The 21,513-nt window shown below is 36.3% G+C and overlaps 10 protein-coding genes across 10 annotated transcripts in view; 6 read left to right on the top strand and 4 right to left on the bottom strand.

Annotated features, from left to right (window-relative positions):
• The window catches only part of LOAG_17669 (natural resistance-associated macrophage protein isotype II), a 7,979-nt gene extending 3,407 nt beyond the window's left edge, over nt 1-4,572 (bottom strand). Inside the window, exons 1-5 of the mRNA XM_020450332.1 lie at nt 4,540-4,572; nt 3,711-3,864; nt 700-797; nt 308-427; nt 71-166 (exon numbers count right to left, since the gene is read on the bottom strand). Of these exons, the coding sequence (XP_020306013.1) occupies nt 71-166; nt 308-427; nt 700-797; nt 3,711-3,795 (399 nt within the window). The 5' untranslated portion in view covers nt 3,796-3,864; nt 4,540-4,572. The remainder of the gene's footprint in view (nt 1-70; nt 167-307; nt 428-699; nt 798-3,710; nt 3,865-4,539) is intronic.
• A 34-nt stretch (nt 4,573-4,606) lies between these two features.
• LOAG_05165 (hypothetical protein) lies at nt 4,607-5,330 on the top strand (the record flags this gene model as incomplete). The annotated part of the gene is made up of 2 exons (XM_003140702.1): nt 4,607-4,773; nt 5,198-5,330. 2 exons carry the CDS (start codon nt 4,607-4,609, stop codon nt 5,328-5,330), a joined length of 300 nt encoding a protein of 99 aa, XP_003140750.1.
• A 304-nt stretch (nt 5,331-5,634) lies between these two features.
• On the top strand, nt 5,635-6,336 carry LOAG_05164 (hypothetical protein; the record flags this gene model as incomplete). The annotated part of the gene is made up of 3 exons (XM_003140701.1): nt 5,635-5,688; nt 5,907-6,047; nt 6,196-6,336. 3 exons carry the CDS (start codon nt 5,635-5,637, stop codon nt 6,334-6,336), a joined length of 336 nt encoding a protein of 111 aa, XP_003140749.1.
• Nucleotides 6,337-7,604: 1,268 nt separating this feature from the next.
• LOAG_05163 (hypothetical protein) lies at nt 7,605-11,182 on the bottom strand. Its single transcript, XM_003140700.2, has 8 exons — nt 10,957-11,182; nt 10,590-10,694; nt 10,169-10,339; nt 9,862-9,977; nt 9,556-9,647; nt 9,239-9,398; nt 8,273-8,412; nt 7,605-8,121 (listed from the first exon to the last, which is right to left on the bottom strand). The coding sequence occupies exons 1-8, from the start codon at nt 11,168-11,170 to the stop codon at nt 7,971-7,973; spliced, it is 1,149 nt and encodes a 382-aa protein (XP_003140748.1). The 5' UTR covers nt 11,171-11,182; the 3' UTR covers nt 7,605-7,970.
• A 422-nt stretch (nt 11,183-11,604) lies between these two features.
• On the top strand, nt 11,605-12,487 carry LOAG_05162 (hypothetical protein; the record flags this gene model as incomplete). The annotated part of the gene is made up of 6 exons (XM_003140699.1): nt 11,605-11,658; nt 11,687-11,801; nt 11,888-11,931; nt 12,115-12,225; nt 12,267-12,368; nt 12,443-12,487. The coding sequence occupies 6 exons, from the start codon at nt 11,605-11,607 to the stop codon at nt 12,485-12,487; spliced, it is 471 nt and encodes a 156-aa protein (XP_003140747.1).
• A 1,246-nt stretch (nt 12,488-13,733) lies between these two features.
• On the top strand, nt 13,734-14,090 carry LOAG_05161 (hypothetical protein; the record flags this gene model as incomplete). The annotated part of the gene is made up of 1 exon (XM_003140698.1): nt 13,734-14,090. One exon carries the CDS (start codon nt 13,734-13,736, stop codon nt 14,088-14,090), a length of 357 nt encoding a protein of 118 aa, XP_003140746.1.
• Nucleotides 14,091-14,113: 23 nt separating this feature from the next.
• On the top strand, nt 14,114-14,305 carry LOAG_05160 (hypothetical protein; the record flags this gene model as incomplete). Its single annotated transcript, XM_003140697.2, has 1 exon — nt 14,114-14,305. The coding sequence occupies one exon, from the start codon at nt 14,114-14,116 to the stop codon at nt 14,303-14,305; it is 192 nt and encodes a 63-aa protein (XP_003140745.2).
• Nucleotides 14,306-15,137: 832 nt separating this feature from the next.
• On the top strand, nt 15,138-17,185 carry LOAG_05159 (H3 histone, family 3A). Its single transcript, XM_003140696.2, has 3 exons — nt 15,138-15,302; nt 15,800-16,009; nt 16,159-17,185. Exons 1-3 carry the CDS (start codon nt 15,231-15,233, stop codon nt 16,285-16,287), a joined length of 411 nt encoding a protein of 136 aa, XP_003140744.1. The 5' UTR covers nt 15,138-15,230; the 3' UTR covers nt 16,288-17,185.
• A 237-nt stretch (nt 17,186-17,422) lies between these two features.
• Nucleotides 17,423-17,911, bottom strand: LOAG_05158 (hypothetical protein; the record flags this gene model as incomplete). Its single annotated transcript, XM_003140695.1, has 3 exons — nt 17,423-17,578; nt 17,647-17,786; nt 17,857-17,911. 3 exons carry the CDS (start codon nt 17,909-17,911, stop codon nt 17,423-17,425), a joined length of 351 nt encoding a protein of 116 aa, XP_003140743.1.
• A 948-nt stretch (nt 17,912-18,859) lies between these two features.
• The window catches only part of LOAG_17668 (hypothetical protein), a gene marked incomplete at its 3' end in the record, with an annotated part of 4,142 nt that continues 1,488 nt past the window's right edge, over nt 18,860-21,513 (bottom strand). The window contains exons 6-13 of the mRNA XM_020450331.1: nt 21,293-21,378; nt 21,003-21,072; nt 20,764-20,900; nt 20,584-20,647; nt 20,005-20,262; nt 19,716-19,807; nt 19,405-19,561; nt 18,860-18,960 (exon numbers count right to left, since the gene is read on the bottom strand). Of these exons, the coding sequence (XP_020306012.1) occupies nt 18,860-18,960; nt 19,405-19,561; nt 19,716-19,807; nt 20,005-20,262; nt 20,584-20,647; nt 20,764-20,900; nt 21,003-21,072; nt 21,293-21,378 (965 nt within the window). The remainder of the gene's footprint in view (nt 18,961-19,404; nt 19,562-19,715; nt 19,808-20,004; nt 20,263-20,583; nt 20,648-20,763; nt 20,901-21,002; nt 21,073-21,292; nt 21,379-21,513) is intronic.

The following is a 21,513-nucleotide window of genomic DNA, read 5'->3' as shown; positions in this document are numbered from 1 at the left end:
AGAATGAAAGCGATAGAGTCATAGTTCCTAGTAAACTTTTTGTTGCCTTTTCAAAAAACAACTTATTTACTTCTGCCATATGCCTTCCACTGACAACACCCAGACGAGCGGATAATCTCTGCAGAAAGAAACCAATAATATGTGCTGATAGCAAAACCCATAAGAGCTAAAACATAGAGAAATGTATAATTTTCTATTACGATAATTAATGTGAAGCGCCTCATTCTGTTTTTTTGTAGATTTAGGTCGAGGTCGGGAGAGGTGATTAAATGAAATATATCGCCCAATAAAGCATTAGAAAATTCACTCGATACTGAGCTTGTGAACCTGACTGCAAGTCGCTTTCAATGTTTCCTGGGTCCAAATAGGCTATGCTCATCAGGAATCCAGGACCCATAAAAGCCCACAACTTTCGAAAACTGAATCCCTATAAAAATTATTCACTGACAACTGACATAAATTCAAATGAGACAAAATAACATATTGAACTTTTACATCATTGCCAGCTGGAAATGATGTTCTAGCTATCAATGATGTAATATCACAGATTCAAACGAGAATGGTGAACTTTTATTTAGAAAAAAAAAGTTTTTGGAAATCAGTTGATTTTCCTATCTGAAATTTTCTTCAGTATTTCTAGATACGTGCTATATAAGAGCAGTTTTCGGAGCAACTTGAGAAACTTTACCGTTAACTTACCGAATGTGGAACGTCCGGTATTTGAACTAGACGTTTAAGCATTTGGGAGTTCGGATGAATAATATTCTTTGCACTTTCTTTCGACATCGGGTCAGGATCTGCAATTATTATAGAAAAAAATACTTAATTTCATGCGTTACAGATACACACAAAGAAAAATTAAGGACTGAAATCACCAATCTGTCACAACACAAAACTGTAATGTCATCAACAAGATATATTTCAGCAAGAATTAAATTATTCGTTATATTACGATCTCCAACTAATTCAGTTATTTTAATAAATTAATGTATCAGGATGTTAAAGAAAAATTCCCTTATATTAAAAGCTTTTTACGATTCTCCCGTGGTACCATATCTCTAGTCAAAAGAGTCCTTTCGAAATACGGCAATTTCAAATTGTCCTCTATTCTTCCCATTTCTATTATTTTGTAAATTGAACAATCAATTTAACTACAAGTTTATGAAAACTTAAAAGTTTTTGGTGAGGGGATCGCCTGAAATAGCAACAATTGACAACAGTAAAATGCTGCTTAAACAAAAGTGCACCTGAGCATGTATTTGCGCTTTTTTTTCCATTGCTCTCTACAAAAATAAAAGCCTGTTTGCATAAAGAACTTGTACGAATTCATCTTAAACACTGCAAGACTTCATAAAACGTGGGAAGGAAATACTTGTATTCCCTACTGCCATTATATCATATTTAAGGTGCCTCGTTGTCTAAAAATATTCTAACTTCACTAAGCACTCTGTAAATATTTGTTTATGAGAATGCTAAATCTATATTTTCTAGGAATAAGAAAGCTTAATTTATGCTTCCTAAAAAGAAGTGAGAAGCGATTGACATTTAAACAACACGCAGATCAAATCAATCAACATACAAGGTATCTTTTTTTTTTTCCTAACGCTCTCAACACACAGAACTCTACGGCTGCATCTAAAATACTACAAGACTTCATAAAACGTGATAAGGAAATAGTCGCATTTCATTAAAAATATTCAATTATAAACTTGACTTTTTTTTCAGCAATCAAAATATTCATGAGTAATGCATTGGGTAATGCAATTGAGAAATGAGAAATGAATGAACAAATAATCATTTCTCATTTTAAATATGAATTTAAAATCAATTCTTAAAGGATGCTTGAAGGAAACAAATTTTAAAAAAAATCCCGAAAAAAAAAACTATTTCTATGGCCTATACTGATGATCCTCGGAAAAAACCAAAAAAAAAAAGAAGTTTGTACTGAAAATATTCGATCTGTAATTTGGGAAAAACAAAGCTCGTTTCACGTAAACTAAAATATTTGAAAAAATAAGAAACAAGACGTGAATAAAGTAAACAAAACGACTAAAATAACTTGAATAAAACATTCGCATTGCATTACCTAATCAATTTTAGAAAGATGATCTCCAGCCATATGGAAAAAAACTTACGATTCTTAGATACAAGAACGAAACAATTCGTACCACTTCACTTACATCAGTAGACGTATGTCAAATGAAACGCGTAAGACGTCATTCCGAGGTACTGTATTAAATACTCTATAAATACTCGACAAATGAGTCCTCCAGAATGGCTATGTCCAACAACCCCTTAACGAAGTCAGTCAAGCAAATAGTGTAGCAAGCCACAGTTTGTAGCTGCGTTGACTGTTACAACGACCATAAGCACGAAAGAATAAATAAAATTGAAATAAAAGGAAGCTCAGATATGAAGGGAAAAATGATAAAAGAGACACTAAAATTACAGAAAATATTTTGGCGAATAAGCAATGACATTTCAGCAAGGTCAGGCTGACAGGACAAACAGAAATGAGCAAGTGAAACATGTTTATAGATCAAGATAATGACAAAGACTAAAGTTTAATGGAATACACGTAACAGTCGACAATTCAATAACAATGAAACATTACCATGCAGTCAAAGACTAGAATTTACACATAATAGCGTTGTCGATTTTTTAATTGCTCATGATAAATGTGGAAACGAGATATCGTTGTGAGGAATTCATTATTCATGATTTATACCCTCCACTATCAAATGGAATTTAGAAAAAAAAAAAACCAAATAAAGAGGGTTGGTGTCATGAACAAACCACAGCAATCCATGAAGTCAATTTTTCGAAACTTTCCCTCCATACATTTCGGAAAGAAAAATTAACGTCCCAAAAAAATAAAAACTGGAACTTATGATATTCCAGTTCCAAGAAAAACTAAAAACGAAAAAATAGCATTAAAGGCGGCGAAGATTAACGGCCGGCCAAATTTAGTTTCCCGAATATTTTTCATTTTGCTCAAAAGAGGCTAGGATGAAAAACCGCTGAGCCAATTAAGAAATTTTTATTTTGAGACCGATATGAGATGTTGGGAAACTGTCATTAAAGTCATGCGAAAGCGCTACATCGAATACGTGCCTAAGTATAAACATTTACCCATTATAAAAATCGACAGAAATTGCAGATAAAAGGTAGGTAAGAGGACAATACAGAAAAATTAAAAATGATAAATGAAAAAAAAAGTGCCCTGACAACGATATCATACAATGAGGCATTCATATACGACAAACATGCACCGCTCACTGCAGAGTAAACATTTTCAGTACCTGAATCCATCATATATAATGATTAATATACGTGTATAATGATTTATATATTAATATATGTATAATATACGTGTATCAAATACATAATCGGATTTTTGTTGTATGTCGAACTATTTGGAGATTGTGTTTCGCTATTAGACATTTTCCAGTTTATCATAAATTGTAAGACAGTCCAGCAGATCACACTTTCTATTACCGAACAGAGTTTTTCAAATGTTTCTATTCAAAAATTGAAGGAATCTATTTCATTATAAAGCAATATTACATTCATGTTATACAAGAATCCAAGCTGACTAAATACAAAGCTAAGTTACTATAAAACTACTTTACTTGATCGATGTTATTAGTATATCCATTATGAACATTGGTTATTTCTTTCAAAAATTTAATGGAATCAAAAGGACGAACCATCATCATCTCCAGTATGAATAGTATCAGAGCTAAGTAGGCACAAACTCTCGTCAACTTCAAGCAAATCAGTGCTTCCGTACATCTCGCACCTCACGTCTTCTCATCCACGTGTCACTTCAGGTTCTGGAATGGCGAAATACTTTCACAGATTCTGCAAATATGAGAAATGCGCTAAATTACAAGGTTTAGCCAGCATTTTCTTTTCTGGAAGAGTGGTGAATGCGTATAATATAAATCATACAAGTTTCTTGCAAACTATTTAGGAAATTCAAACACCAAACTCTGCAGAAAGACAACGTGATTTTTGATGGATTTTCCAGATTTAACTTGATTAATTATGTTAGACATCTGTAACGGTATATACAACTCTGTTTTTATGGTAGTTGAAATATGAGACTACTGTATGGAATTCTGGTCGGCACTGAAGAGTATTTCTAACATAACATGGAACTTCTAATACAGGTAGCTTCATAATAACTTTAGGAAGTCTCTACATAATGGTCTCTTCGCCAGAATGAAATGGAAACGTCACTTCACTAGCACAATAAAGTAACTATTACGTATAATTCTGTAAACAAAACAATTAGACCTGAGAATATCAATCCATCCTACTTTACTCAATATACTAATTAAATCCGACCCTCCTCACGAATCTTTTATTTGTACGGGCCTCCATTTACTGCAGAGTTCATCAAAATCGTTTACATTTAGTACATAAGCATTCCTTTAAAAGTCCACCCCATCTCATTTTATTCCAACAGGAGTCTGAAATGATCGGGATGAACGACTACCTTTCACGCATGACAACAACTAACATTGAAATTACCTTCAATGCATTCTGGAAGTAATAATGACAGTAGCAGAAAATCGATTGGACCGGGAGGACAGGGACGATGAATCATGGGCAATTCCAACAAAGTGCGGTGATTTTCGATCTTGAAATCGTACCAAGTCAAACTTCACCCCACCAAGGGTCAAGGAGGGGACGTCGCTATGGTTATCCCTCTCTGTGGGGACGAATGTCCTTATCACTTTTGATAGCACAGCACATTTTTGTAAGGTTTAACTTGATTGGACAGACACAGCATATTATAAATAGGTGAACTATTTGCAGCAAGATGTTAGGTTCATATTGAAATGATTGCAGAAAAACCCATTGCTGAACAACGGATCTTTAAAAGTGAAGAAATCTGGAACTGCCATCGTAACTGTAGAAGTAATCATTACAGTACAAATCATCATAAAATCTGGCATGAAAATTAGGCCGTTTCTCGAGATGCAAAATATAATTTTTAGATCCCAGCAAAACCTGTTTGTACATTAGGCGTCACTTTATGAATCAGAAGCTGAATCACAGCTTCCCCAAGCAGTCCTAGAGGTAACCGCATTCTGAAATAATTGCAGCTTGAATTAAGCTTGTTGATGTCGAGCAGTTACAGCATTCAAATATTTAACTAGCGAACGAAGTACACTTATCATTGCAGTGCAAAAATGGCTCCAAATAATATTGAAGAGGAAGAGATGAAATATTGTTTACTGCATCCTCTCTACCACTATCAGACCATTAGACAATATCGACATTCTTCTACGTATAAGGGGTGCAAGGCTACAAAGTAGCTTCAACAAATATTTCAGTCATTTCCATCTCTCATGTAATATTTCTGGTTTCGAGGACTTCAGATTAAAGGTCTTTTAACCATCAGTAGCCCTTAAATAACTCTCGCCTCTGTTTTAATTTCTGCTAGCTGGAGCTCTATCATTTAACGAGCAGCAAATTTATTTAATTAAAGTGGTGCAAACAATAACAAAGTCTAGGGAAAATCGAAACTATTGGTATGGTCGCAAATCACACTCTTCTGTATGCTGTAGAAGATGCAACCTTTATAGCTTATATTAAGAATGCAAATACAGCCTAAAAACAATGCCAGAAGACAGTCATCAATACAAGGGACAAAAAAAACCGCGTTCTGCTGAGGTATTAAATTCTTCTGACACTTTGCTTCGACTCATTATAAACTTGTAAAACTGCTGAAGAAGTAAACATGCCGATGAATTCCTTCGTATTTCTTCACCAGCAGTAAGTGTTTAGTCTTAACGTAAATAGCAAAAAGTGGTTCCCAGAAATCTTTTCAGTTTTGATAATGATTGCCATATACGGCATCTATAAATCCAGAAATATACTCGCTATATTAGGGACTGGAAGAAAGGCTTTCGGGAATACTAGTTTTAGACGAGAAAAGGAGCGAATCGCATGTGCGAAGGGGAATCCTTGGCATTGGAGTGGCAGTCGAACGACACTACACTGCTCCGAGCATCAGCAGATTGGAAACAAATGTGCGGTCAAAACAAAAGTTTTACATAAGTCTTTTCATTTTTTTTTGCGCCAAGCTCTCCAGTACTCAAAATTCTTTTTTCCTTTTTTTTTTGCTTTTTTTCACAAGAATATGTAAATTTTCTTGAAAGGATACCAGCTCTTTCGCAGTCATTTTATCCTTCAAATCCTGTCCTCACATTCCAGCTTGCTTTATTGTACCATTTCCGTATTTCGACATTTTCGAATGATATTTCGTCTTCCTACCGTACCATCCAACCATTACTTCCTATTGTGATGTTAGAACCGTAACCATAAAATATGTACGTCAGAGTTTTGTTCCAGCTGTTCAGGCAAAATGCGCACCAGTGAGTGGAATCTAATGCCATGAGACCAAAAGGACTTCCAATTTCCAAAAACGATCACAGAATGTGACAAGGAAATTCCAGAAGTTTTAGTTATTGATCCACTGAGTGCGAATATCCAGTATCGTCGGGTTTTGGAAAAAGAAAACTATGCTACATGTGGATTTACAATTACTGAAAAAGCTCCTCAAAATACACTTTACCTAGTATCGAGAAAGCCAATTTTTGATTCGACTGTCGGCAATAGAGGTTTATTCAGGTTGTATTGTATCCACTCAGTATTACTAGTTAACAACAGTAAGAAAAATGCATAAAGCACGCGACAAAGTTGCAAGTAAAAAAAAAGAAGACCTAACAAAAATGAGCTATTCAATAAACTAGCCATACGATCAATCTTAACTAGTAAATCTCTGTCGTTGCCTTTCCGTAATAGTTAATTGTCGCTTTGTTAATAAGTTTCATAATAAATGAGATATAAGGGTTCGTTCTTCGTTGAGCTGAGATAAACGTAGAGGACGATGTAGTTGGCGTTTGACGTAAAGAACTGTTTGATGGCTGTTGAATGAATCGACGAGCGCTATTGACTTTATCAATGAATGGACCCTGAATGACCCTAACTCTTTATATAGTGGGCGTTTATTTACATAAGACCTTTATAAAATGAGTTGCCTTATAATCAGGCACAAAGATTTCCTTATCCTTACAATATTTCGACAATCACACAATTCCTTACAATACCGGAGGCTGGTTACAAAATGAGTTGACTTGCAACTTTTCACAACAAAGTTGGTATTCAACATGAGTTGATTTATAACACTGACATAATTCTATATTATGATTATATCCTCCTCATTGCCTTAATTTCATTTACAAAATTTCATCATCCTATCAGGTAATTTTAACTTCAATAATCTAAGATCTTGAGTTGGAAGGGAATTAGTGAGCTTTTGACCTCAAGAACTTCCGAATACACTACAAAGGAACTTTGACAGTACTCTGTGCGATACTGAAATGGTCAACAAATGCGTTCAGTATACATTCCCTACAATCCTGAAATTAAATGTCCAGAAAACGAAGAGTCGGCGTCCGTAAGTTGTCTTACTGGATGTAAGACAACTTACAACAATGGACAGATGCGCTGCAACGATTGTGGCGAAGGTCAATGTCTCTTACGTAATCGTTACCAAAAATACATGCGTTCTACAGAAAAATGTTTTTCAGATTGATAACAACTTTATTGGTAATAGGCATATTATTCTCTATCTTAACACAGATTTATCCTCGCTCCATTTAACAACACAAATTGTAATTGCGAAAAAAAAAGAAATAAGAATCCAGAAAAGATTTAGTAGCATTATACAGGGGATGGGGAACCGGCAATTCCTTTAGGTTCAACCAGTGATTTCAATGACTGCATTGACCATCAGAAATGTACTCGTTTTCAAAACCACTAGGAGAAGAAAAACACCGACTCAGGATATTATTCAATAACTTTGAGGACTGACCGTTGAGCCTTTGTTGACGGTCCGTCTTTCCGTCTGTCGAACTGCTCATATTGACTGCAAGGTACGTATTTGCCTTCTATGAATTCCTAATCATATTTAAAAACGCAACATCAAGAACGCAGAATGTTGCTCGACATGTTGGGCATTGAGCTTTGCCGGGCATCCACAATTCCGGACGATGTGGATCTTGCTTTGATGCAAAGATAAATCCCATACATGTGTCACACCTGCAAAAGTACTTGTATACGTAGATTTATTTCTCAAAAACTCAAAAAAGGATGACAAAATTTTTGAAGCATAGAGGTAACCAACTGGAACGATTAAATGGCTTTCAAATGAAATAGCATAGAAATATCAAAGAAATATTACAGCGTATACCACATAGGTCTGCAGTAGCATTGCGTGCAACGGGATCTAGATCTTTCTGCATCCATATCATCCTGAACATCATTCAGACACCGTTTCCATAATTTGACATTCGACAGCTCAGTAGAACAACCCAAACATGGCTCAAGGCGCTATAAAAACAATGCACTGTAACAGTAAGCAAATCAGAAAGTGTTTAAATACCGACAAAACTACCACTAAATGTACTCGTATTTTGAAATGTCGAAGACTGAAACGTTCAATAAGACAGAAAACAAATAACGAATTAAAAATGAACGATATAGTTGAAGTCCCGCAAGTATTAAACGATGAATAATAGATCAGAAAAAGAGCGTAAGCTTGGTAAAATGAACAATTTTATGGGAACTAAAAACTTAGAAGACATCTTCCCTTGAAGTGAACAGCATCATTCAAATAATCATAAACATATCAATTCACGGGTTTCGTCATCTCAAGGTAGAAGACTCAAGATAGCAACCTTCAACCTTCGGGTCTGAGTATCTGATAGGTTAAGCTTACTCCAAAAAGGGTAATTTACTGAGTTAAACGAGTTCACTTTTCCTATGACTAATGATACTCGTTTCATCCATCACCATGATCGTTTACATCTGCACATCAAAATGCAAAATGAGGCATAACATATGAAACTGCAGCTGCATTTATCTAACGTAATGGCTACTGATGATGGATAAAGAAGAGTGGGCATTAAAATCGTTAAAACAATGATTTAATACTTTTTGCAAGGATTACTTCTATTCAAACGTTAACTGCGGTCGAATACAGTAACAGCCGACCAAAAATTTGTTAATCCCTGACTACTTCGATCGGAATATCGTTTGTCAGTTCCCGTTTTTATAACAACCAATACTGACTTCTGTCTCAAAATTTTCTTTACTATTACCACGATTCCAACAAAATACTTAAACTATCAATTTTTTTATAACGATCAAAGCTAACTTCCGGTTCGTCATAGTCATATTTTGGATTCAAAGCAATTTGTTGTGTGAACGCTTCAACAAAACGCTCATTAAGTGATTGCTTCAAGACTATTTCTCGAGCCATAGCAATAGGTTTGTCTAGTTTGTTGCGCAAATCACGGAATGAATCCGTACGTACTCTGAAAATAACAGTTTAACGAAGTTAAATTATATGGATGATGGAGACATCAAATCGTTCGGTTTCACCACTGATGACAGATGAATGAGCAGAAGATGAGAAAACAGAGAGTTGCAGTTTTTCACATAATCTGCAGATGAATAAACTAATGAACACACCTGATAACAAATGGTTCGAAACGTTGTGTTGTACTCTTTACGGATATGCTGATGAACTGCGCCGAACCACCACCTTGCATATGATGAGAAATCTACATACAGGATTGGTTTCACTTATAAAGAAAACGAAAATAAATATTAAAAAACCATCCTTACTCAACCCATAAAAGGGAAAGTCATTACATCTTTCTGTATCACTATGTTGAACTCCTTAAACAAAATTTTTTTGATCCGATCGAACTAAATCGCACAAGAATGAAGTAAATGAAGGTAAGAGAGAGAGCAAGACAAATAAATGAGTAATACCGGATGTTCTTCAGCTCTTATGGCTTCCAGTGATACATCGCTCACTTGAGCACATGTCAATCTGTAGTTCGTAATATTTAAAATCCAAGAAGATGTCATCACGACACGATCTATACCTGTAGAAAAAACCACGTCCTTATTAAAATGGATAATTGGAGTTGAAACGGAAAATAGTAAAAGTATGTTCAGAAACTTGAATAGAAGAAACACTGAATAAGTCTACACAATTAAACAAAACCGATAAAGAGTATTGAAGATACGTTAAACACCATAAACAAACAAATAAGTAGAAGAACTAGAAACAAACCTGTTAGAGTGATGTTTAACGTATCCAACATATTACGATACTCTGCGTTGATTGATTCAGCCACTTCATGCCAACTGCTTCCATTACTGCCAAGATAGCGTTTCAAACAGTGCACAGTCGGATGTTCATCAAATCCTTTCCACCAATGATACAACATTATGAAAGCAGCGACTGAAAGTCACTCCAGAAGATAAGGAACCGAATTGGGGTTATAAAGAAGTAAAGATATACAGGAAATCAATACTAACTCATCGAGCCGAGATAAAAGGATTGGGCTGGAATCCTGAACCTCATCCATTGTTTACCACATACAGTCCTTATGCCGCATACTTTATCCTCAGAAAAGTAAAATGTTTTATGTTAGTCAAGTCATTCAGTGCTGCACAGATACAAGAATGCTAGCGATGAAAGGAGACATTACCTCCAGCGGTGATGATAGATGCATAGGCACCAAACTGCAAAATGGTTTGCGGTGTAAGAGTAAATACCGTTTCTCGTAAAACCACCGATAAGTAGACGAAGTAAACTGCAAGTGAAACAAATAAACAATGCAATGAAATATATGGACATAAGTGGCTACAGCCGTGGATAAAGTTCCGTGAAACATGTCTTTAACCATGACGTTTTGTTGAAAGATAAGAATATCACCTGGAAAATACTACTGAACAGGTAGGCCAATTAAGCACCATTCACTAAGTGGTGAAATATTTCTAGCTCGCGAATGAATAAACATGCATGGCAATCTCACTGAAGGAGTTAGAGAATTCGAAGTAACAAGGAAGACTTACATAATGGTGAGCAGAAATGTACAAAACGTGTCAATACGGACCTCCTCAAATGATATCCAACAAAATCGTCTCGCTCTACACCCAATATTCCAGAAAATAATGTTTGGATAGTAAAGCCTGCACGTTGAAATTCCACTGGTGGATATACAATGCACAATGTGAATAACAAATGCAATATAGTGTGGAGGAGCAGTTCCTGCGATTCCGATGTCATATCCTAGAACTTAAACTAAACTTAAATCTGAATTTATATTTCTTAGTTTTCAACAACTTTCCCTATTTTTACCTTTATTATAGATGCTCCACGTCCCCTAAACAGTTGTATTGTGCTTATTTACTTGCAGCTAAACATATTTCTCATCTAAAATCAAACGAAAAGCAGTCAAATCGATGCAAAAGCAACAACATCTATCAAATCTGTAGATGTAAAGTGTAAAACAAACAGTTCGTAGAAGAGATTCAGCTGAGATCGCAGTTTTCATGACACTCTAATTGCATGCACTGATGACGGATGTTTGATGGAGTGTTTTGGAGGCGGGAGGCTTTGCTGGGATGGTGAGATTTAGGGAGATTGGGCTGCTTTGCTTGTCAGGTGGATAATTAAGGGGGTGGATAATCAAGCAGTGGTGCGGAGTAGTATGTATGGACATGTATGGACAGAAAGATGGTGGTCAAGGTGTCTCTGTACAAAATGGGATGAAGGTATTGGATTGTTTGGAGACAATTCCAGGCCCTGCATTGTCCTCTTGGACTTCCTTCGTTGCCAGTTGATATCTGTAAACGAATAGCGACATACTGTGAATCAGAAAATCAGAAAACTACAGATATCGAAATTCTGCGGCATCGTTAATATGAATCCAACCGTAGATTGAGCACATTACGCTGTCGTTACAGGATTTATATTATTGCCATTTGTTACTTTTCTTGTCAGATATGTGGCTGAAAGGAAACGATCTGCAGACGTTTTCGAGACCGGTAAATTGATCCGATATTTAGTCCATTACGGGAGATTTTGGAAATGAGAATATATTTTGGAAATGAGAATAGTATGGAAATGAGCTCTTTCGTTTTTGAGTGGAATCATGTTTTGTATGTTTTCATCGTTACCTTTCCTAATTATTTTCACTGCTTAGTGATGCCGAAAAAAAAAATATTGAGTTTGGTATTGTTGGTATACCAAACTACCAGTTTGGTATTGTTGCAACCATTCGAGCACTTAAGACGTTGGTCCATGAGGATATTACCGCCGCAATTAAATCTTTTAAACATGTCAGTAATGTTGTATAAAGTTATGGGTTACTTGATTACAGAGCGATACAACACTGGAAAGTGAAGGTGTTTTGGTCTACGTTGACTTCGCTACTACACGTTTTTGTTTCATAACTCAATTCTTCTTTGAAAATGAAAAGGAAGTTATTATAGGCTGTTGTTATCGTTAAAGAAAGTTATTGTAGGCTGTTGTTATCATTAAAGAAAGTTATTGTAGGCTGTTGTTATCGTTAAAGTTGTTGTAGGCTGTTGTTATCATTAAAGAAAGTTATTGTAGGCTGTTGTTATCGTTAAAGAAAGTTATTGTAGGCTGTTGTTATCATTAAAGAAAGTTATTGTAGGCTGTTGTTATCGTTAATTGAGCCGGTGTAATTAAATCAGTGGTTCTCAACCGGGTGGTTCGCGAGAACTAAAATGTGGTCCGCGTGGATGGTGGCGCAGTGAGTAGAAAACAGGCGGGGGGACTCTTCTCATTAATATTTGATAAAGTAGTGCGTCAAAAGTTTTACTTAAAGTTTACTTTCGGGTTAACGGAATTTACCTTCTAGTCTTTTTTTTCTTTTTTTTCCGAATCTATGGTCTCTACTACAAATAAAAAGGCCAGAGTGGTCCGTGGTCAAGAAAATGTTGGAGGACCATTAGTACGTGAAGTCCTGATTAATATTTCTGATTCGCGTACTCTGTGCCATATCTGCCTTCTAAGCAAAAACGGTTAAATAAGTTGAAGAAATTTTATACAGATCATTCTTGTGTCTAATGTTTTTACAAGCTCAAATTATAGGAAAAATTTGACTTTGGCTGCATTCTTCATTTTTTTTTGCATTGCATTTTTTTTGTTTTTTTTTTTTTGGACTCGCGTCACAGATTTTAGACGCAGCACTAGCATATTTAACAAAAAAATTAGATGCTTAGGAAATGATGATGCAATCTAGAACAGACCATAATTTCCATATTTCAAGTTCATTCTTAAATCGATTTATCAATTTTTAATTTGATAAGCGTATCCATCACTGGAAAATAAGACTATTAATTTACACAGGGAAGGGAAAAGGTCATGTTTTGAAGTCGTGTACGGAAGTAACTATGAAAGTATAATTGATTTCTCAGTGAAGTTCTTGAAACCATTGGACAACAAATGAAACGCAATCTCACGTCGAGGTTATTGCCAATTGCCAAGATATGCGATGGTCATTTATGCTAAATTCCAAGTGGTGATATATTTCATTTCGCATATCCCACCTTTATTTGTTTAAGATGCTAATAAACTTCCGTAAAGTCACCTCAAATCCGACTCTTTATCACATCAAACAACAAAAGGAGATGGTTATTTGTGCTTAATGATTGAAGTTATCGTCATGTTTCAATATTGGCAGAAGAAAAGAATCAATTTGCAAAAATAATTCACTAATGTGGCTGCTCACGCTAAAGGCACTACTAAAGGGATGTTTCTTTGTTTCACCCTAATACCAATTGGATTCATAACATTCACGTGAACAGACTAGAAAAGGATGTACGTTCCTCCACTTCTCCTGAAGTTCACGGTACTACAAATCACACAGGATGTAGAACCCTCCCCTGCCCTTCTATGCACATGCAAATTTCGACCTCACTCGAAGAGGCCGCTATATTTAGCGATAGGCTATTTTGCACAAATGCACGGAACGGAGCCCCTGATGCGCTCTGAGCGGAGGGAATACTACGTTGTAGATGTGGTGTGCGAGTACGCTGTACTGGTTTTTTCTGGACGTTGGGGATTACGATGTGTATGCGTTGAATGTTTGGATCTGGAAATAGCGGCTGTGTCACTGGGATATCCGTGCTCAGCGTTCTCTAATTCTCGACATGGAACCACTGCTGGCAAATGATAAAACGGCGGGAATCGCCTGCTATGGTTTTGGCAGGTACATGTACGGAAAGACATGCGCGCACAGTCACGCATATACACATGCATTGGGCGGACTGTTGCGATGTGTCGCGCTCATTACGTTACGTTACTTGCGTGAGTTGTGGCCTTGTCACTGATCGTTTGCGAGCTCTTGTTGAGAAAGCTCAGTTTGTCTGCAGTGGCATCCTGAGGTAGCGTAAGACGAAAACGAGGTATTCAGATGCTAAATAAATTATTTGCACAACGGTCTTGTCATTCAGAAAAAGGTGGAGTGAAAAGGTGTAGTCACACCGTACTGTTGTCCCAGCTTCTGACCTCCAGAAGGATACTTCAGGTGGAGTGGCCTTACATTCTTTGTACTACACCGAGGGTCCCACAGATCTGGTGTTTTCCGTTCCTGTATATTTTTGCACCACTCTCATAAGTTAATTTACTCCTACCGTTCTAGTAGGACAAGCTTCAGTCGTTTGGCAATTTGCCAATTATCGGTTTTAATAAAAGATGTTTGGGTGTGAGTACTACGAGTGGACAGTCTGCGGAGCGGTCCGTTTCAAGTTGTATTTCATCCCCTTTATGTGTTCGTTGTCCTTTAATGAGTATTTTTTGATGTATATGTGGTGATGCTTGCAATGATTAGCTATGAAGTGTACAGCGAGGTAGCATTTCAGTCGTTTCATTTCTGCAACCTAGTAGGTTACGTGCGATTATTCGTCTCTTTCTATCATCTCTTCTGTTTCATGAAATGGCGGACTGGTCTTGTCGTTATGCCATTTCGCTATCCTTTGATCAGGATAGGATAAGATAGTTCCAAGTTTAAGAAAATTGAGATAAATGATGCAAGAATATTTTGACACCATGGAAGAACTGATGAGCAGGATATCTGTTCTATTTCTTCAACACTAAGCATAATAATGGACTAATTTTAATGCAAACGGATCATTTCTATTCGTACATATACATTAGCGCAACTAAAAGCTCATTGATTTTCATTTTATAAAAACAAGTGAAAAGGAAACTCATAGCATTCCCGAGTTTTAGAAGTTGATCTTGGAGAAATTTGTGGCGTAGAGTTTCATTCAACTTGGAAAGTTCCGCTTGACAGCAGAGAAGACTCGAGACGATGGCGCGTACGAAGCAGACAGCTCGTAAATCGACTGGTGGTAAAGCTCCCCGAAAACAGCTTGCCACTAAGGTTTCTTTATTAGCAGTAATAGAGTTGAACATGAATGTTGCACACTGCTTTGTGTTCATCTGTTGGGATTACTATATTTTATATAAACCCCCACTTAAAATTTCTTGATGGAAGTTCTGATGGAAGCACATAGTGCTATACGCGTCGTGGAGTGGTTTCAGTGACGGTTGCATATTAGTGACATCAGAATTGAGAACTGAATGTTAGCATCGGGCTAACAATTTTTTCTCCGTTCATAGCGTACTTCCAAGCATTATTGTCGATTCCGATAAAGAAAAAAGAAATTTTACTGATGAAACATTGAATCATTAAAATTTTTTTTATCGATCGGTACCTTTCTAAAAAAAAATCTTGTACGAGAGTTGGATTGTTTAAAGGTATCAAAAATTCCCTATTAAATATTTGAGATTGAAATTCATGTTTGAATTTGCTGGTGGTTATGCTCTAGAACAGGCTTAACTATACTCATTTAAGTAGGAAGGATCAGTTTTGTTCAGGCAGCTCGTAAATCAGCACCGTCGACTGGTGGTGTGAAAAAACCCCATCGTTACCGTCCCGGTACAGTTGCACTTCGTGAAATCCGTCGTTACCAAAAGTCCACTGAGCTGCTTATTCGCAAATTGCCGTTCCAGCGTTTAGTTCGTGAAATCGCACAAGACTTTAAAACCGATCTGCGATTTCAGTCTGCTGCAATTGGTGCGCTTCAGGTAATACATTTGTGGTCACTTTCTTGGCTTTTAACGGTTATTTTGCGACAAGTATGCGGGCTTACTGTTACGTTTCGTTACTTGCTGGTTGGCTAAGTTCTAATTCTAAGTGGGTATATTCTGTTAACATAGATTAAACCAATTTATAGGAAGCAAGTGAAGCTTATTTGGTGGGACTTTTCGAAGACACAAACTTGTGTGCAATCCATGCTAAGCGTGTTACCATCATGCCGAAGGATATTCAGCTTGCACGTCGAATCCGTGGGGAACGAGCTTAAATGCTCATGTCGAGCTGAATAATTGTACACTCCATCTATGACCCATGTCCCCATCCACTAAATCAGATTTTTTGGTTTAAATTTCTTGTAACTATTTTTTCCTGCTGCGTGAGCATTTGTGAGTGGGAGAACTACTATTTAGGAAGGCTGTCAATTTTTGCTAAGTACTCCAATAAGGTGCGGAAATTCTCAAGTTTTGCACCTCTGTGTAATTATTCAATGCAGTTCAGAATTTAATCGTTTGAGAAATATTGGTCGTCTCTAGCAACATTTAAGTCGGGAAATCGAATGCAAGGTAGTTGATCATATAAGGCATAATTTGTTTGTTTAGATTTGACTTTGTTTTCTCCTGTGTTTCTGCAATTTTATTGACGTGCTCGACACAGTATCGAAAACTCCCTTTATTTGACGGCCCAAGCCGTCATTTTTATGTATATACGGAATCTTAGACTACAGGATGTATGTCTCTCGCTTTCCTGCTTGAGAAGGAAATCGGTGTTGCAGTACTGTCGCCGGAAATTGGCAAGATGTTGATCCCATGATAACTTCATTTCTTAATTTTCTCGGACATATCAACTCAGTGCACTACTTATTGGATGTAGTGTATTCTGTAAGGTTATAGTTTGCACTATAGTTCCTGCATTTTCTTGTAATTGACCTCAGTTACCAAAACCATTGTCATGCTGCCAGTTTTTCATGTTGGCGTGTTTTAATTAGTGATGGAGGAACAATATTCTTCTATGCATAGTGAATAATTTGTAACTGTTTTAATACGAATTTTTTAAAATAAGATTGACTCAGTGCTTAGACTGTAACCTAATATATATGAGAGATGCTCGACTGTACTCTATAAATTAAAAACAGAGGTACTTGATTTAGAACCGTTGATTCATTCCAGTAAGAGAAAGGTGCAATGTTTATTTCCCCGAAATGACATAAACATAGTAAGGAATCTAACTAAATAAATGGGTGGAGGATGCCTGAAGTACTAGGGATCAAAGTATTTAAAATCGAAGGTATATCTACAATAAAATAATGTCTAATGCGTGATTCCGAAGGTCACATATTCGTGGTAACTTTAGAGCGAAGTATGGCACAGTGTTTGAACTTGACTATTATTTCTGACCCCGTGTTCTCACTCTTGCACAACCATGGCTGTGCCCCGTGATAGGTTTAGATGGATTTGCACAGCAGGGAAATGCTGCTGCACTTTCCTGGCTGAAACTCGTCCTTGTGTCATTGCGTGACTTCGTAAGTCCCTTGAAATGTGGAATAAAGTTATATATTCACCCTGCAAAAGTCCGCCTCATGAGCGAAGAATCCTTCCCAGAGATAGCGAATTTCTGGACAGCGCTTTACACTCGACAATATTCCCGGACCTTCTATATATAATGCGTCGACTCCGCAAGAACTGACACTTGAACGCGCACCTAATAAGCTGACTGGGATTTCTATTTCGAGTTTATGTACCGAAACCGGACATCCATAAATAACGGGCACTGCAAAAATTGAATATCAAGTAAGCAGTTTGCGCCCGAAGTTAGAGTTTTCAGCGATTCTTAAAATCACCAGATATGAATAGGCAGACACGTAGATCTTTTTGGTTCGAGACATCAAGCAACATAACAAGAATTTATACTGTGTCGAACTATGCAGCTGCTTCAGGGGCTCAAAGAATCGACATACGTCATTTATTTTTAAAATAAACGATAAAACTAATCCAAATATGGGAAGACATAACAACACAGGTACTCCTGGAACTACATCTGTGTACAGATACCTGAGCTAATAAGGGGCCAAACCTAGCTTCTTGACGATTCCAATCAGATTTTATAAGCATTTACAATTCGAAAAATTTTTACAATTTTATGCATTAGAAAATTTTACAAGCGTTCCAAATAGTCATTACGATGCGGTCTGCCATTCTGGTTCTTTTCAAAACTGCGTCGCGGAAACCGCAAAATGCACAATGAATTACGGAGGGACCTTTTTTTTTTAAAGATAGAAGAAAGCAGATCTCTAAACTTCTTTAGTTAGCTCTTTTCTTAAGGTTCTGCTGCTAGGATGGCGTAAAGTATCACAAGTGCTGAAGACAATCCAAACACAATATAAGCCATATGCTATGTGTATCAGACAATAAGATACATGTAATAGTTTTAACAAGTGCTCATAAACTACCCTGTCAGCCAAAACTGCTAAAGTGATTGAGCGAAATTCGAAACGGAGGATTGAATATGCAATATCACCAATAACGGCAACCAATTATGGTTAGCATTTCCCGAAATCTTCAAGCTCAAGACCAAACTTCTGATTTTGGAAATTGAAAACACGATAATTTTACGGTGCCAGGACCGGAACATCAGCAATTTAGCTAACCACAGCAGTTCTCTTACAAATAAATGCTGAATTAGATAATATAAATGATGTGTTTTAACATCAATAACAGGAACTTCTTGTCCAAATATATATTATAAAAGAGAGACCGAACATGGTTTTTCTGCATATGTCCTGCGCTTGTTTGAAACATTTGAACCACTGTCTGCAGAAAAAAAAAAGCATTCAATAAGTTCTGCTACGAATCCCCAGTGAATTTAAAAATAAGCTTCAGTGGTCTTTTCCTATTCGCCCAATACTCCGCTTTCAGCTGTTCAATTGTTATCGATTCATCCAAAGCTGGAAAAAACAACTAAGACATCGCGAAACTGTAGAATAATTCTTAGCAGTAACAAATTTTCAAGTTAATTATTTCATAGCTGAATAATCAGTATTTGAAAAGTCAGCTTGTTCCTATTTAGTGGCATGTTTAGGGAGAAGCTCCAATTTATTGCCTTTACCACATCGGTTATTTTCAAAAATTTCGTTTCTTAATAACGATCCACAACAAAAAATGATATCAGGCACGATGAATATGTTGCTACAAATAACTACTGGGCATGACATTCAAGAAGCTAAGTAACCATAAAAGCCAACCAGCTTCAGCCGATAACTTATACGCATAATAAATCTATGGCCATGACTCCTCATGCTTTACATTTCCAAATGTTTATCATTTTCACATCTACAATTTAGACCAAAGGATAACCATGAAATTAAAAGAACAAATTCTAGTAAACTTACCAGTAAATGGTGAATTGATGGTGAAAACTGAAGCTGATTTCGGATCAGTGTTCCGTTCACCAACATTTAAAGTTGTAAACTGACCCTCGCCCGTTTCATTTACCACCAGTACATCATCCAGAGCCAGATCAGACTTTACCGGACATAGTAGAACGCGCTGTAAAATAAAGAGGTTAATAAAGTGATCAGGATACTTCATATTACGTTTAAGCTTAAGAATATGCATGCAACTGCAATTCAGCTTATACTCCGATCACATTTTCAGAATTTGGGACTTATTATTGTATTAAAATAAGAAATAAACGGAATACTTTTGGTAGACAATTCTCGGTATGTTTTCTGTCCCATTCAGTGCGCGACTCCACTTTGATTCGTTGCCGTATGTATTCACATAAATGACCAACTGCAAGTCGTAACTGTTCCAATAACTGCCAGCGCGGTTTAAAGCAAAACTAACGAAGTTTTTCATGACTCACTGTTACCTATATTTTAATTCAACTACAAGTAGAAATACCAATTAATATATCATACATTACTGCTGTTAGTCTAAAACAGTAAAATACTACTGGCTTGATAATGTCCAAAATATATTGTAGAAACCTGTAGTTGTTGGACACGTGACAATGTATCGTAAATGTTTAGCAGCAATAGGTAGTGAGTCATCATTCACTACACTTGCATCAGGATTAAGAACAAGCTCTGACTCTATTCCTGATGATAACCGCTGCTTTCCCGACATCAACAAATACTCCGAAGAACGTGGTGACACCATCACCACATCTTCTGCCGGAATACTGCTTCCTAAAGATGGCGTTAACAACAGTCCATTACCCACTTTGGGATTCATTGCTCTTTTGACTGCAAAAATATTTTATGGAAATCAGTTGCAAATTTAATTTTATGAGAACTCTTGCATCGTGCAAAAAAAAAAATGAGAAAAAAAAAAGGCTTTTTCAATTATAGTAAAATCACTCCTAGCTCATTTTACTATATAATACCTGTTTTCCGAATATTCAGCGGTAACATAAGACTGCTGGCCTATCATACTGACATTACAAGAAAACTTCATTTTGCTGCCTTTTTTAAATCAAATTTTCATGAAGAAAGTAAGCAAACACTATAAATGTTCCTGATTAAATATAATTAATGATATGAATCATATTGAAAAACAGTACTAACTGTTTCCATTGACATGAAGCAGACCTCCGTTTGAAATCCCAGAAACTGAAGCAGTAGTTGAAAGCTAAAAAAAAGGATATTAAATACTAGCGAATGACTGCAAAAACGAAACAGGACGTACACTAAGGATGACAAAACACCGTATATACACGAAAATTTAAGCAGACTTCTAAATCTTACATTCATATTTGAATCGACTTGATTTGATGCAGTGTGTGTAGATGGACCAGGACTAGGATATACGTTCAAGCAGTTTGAAGAACGCTCGTTTTTACCATTAACCTGAACATTCTTTACAGCCACTCCATTAATTCGTTCTGCAAGTAACCCTTTGATATTGACAATTAAGATTGACAAGGCATTTAATTTCCAAATTTTACAAATGGAACAACAGCTCTTAAACAAGAGGTAAAAAATACCACGACTACTGGACTTCTGCAAAACAACGACTGGAGTTAGTGCACAGTGATTTGATACCAACCGACTCGACTGTAAATAATTTAAAAGAAAAGCGTCGATTCACCAGAAAAATACCTTAGTTTTCAATCAGCGTAATTCACAAAAATAACAAATAATAAACAACTTCAATGATATTTGAACCAAATAAATTATTCTTAAAAGAAATAAACTTTAGAAAGATACCCCAAACTTGAATATCGAATATCTTAAAAGATCGACGAAAGGAAAGGAAATAACGTTAAAAACGTACTTTCATTCTCTTTTCGCCTACATCATTAACATCTGATCTGTTTTCACACGGCGATGTTGCTGGTTGTTCGAAATTCGGATAACCACCTGAAAAAAAAAAAAAGTAGTTATAGCTAAAACAGGGTGTCAATTATATCAACCGTCCCAACGAATCCTCATAGGAAGACTATTATTAGCATGGAAAATGAACCCAAATGCTTTTACGTAGAAATCAAATCACTT

The sequence above is a fragment of the Loa loa genome (assembly GCF_000183805.2).
Source record: "Loa loa unplaced genomic scaffold supercont3.110, whole genome shotgun sequence".
In the NCBI taxonomy this organism is placed as follows: domain Eukaryota; kingdom Metazoa; phylum Nematoda; class Chromadorea; order Rhabditida; family Onchocercidae; genus Loa; species Loa loa.
This window is presented reverse-complemented; position numbering and strand designations above follow the sequence as displayed.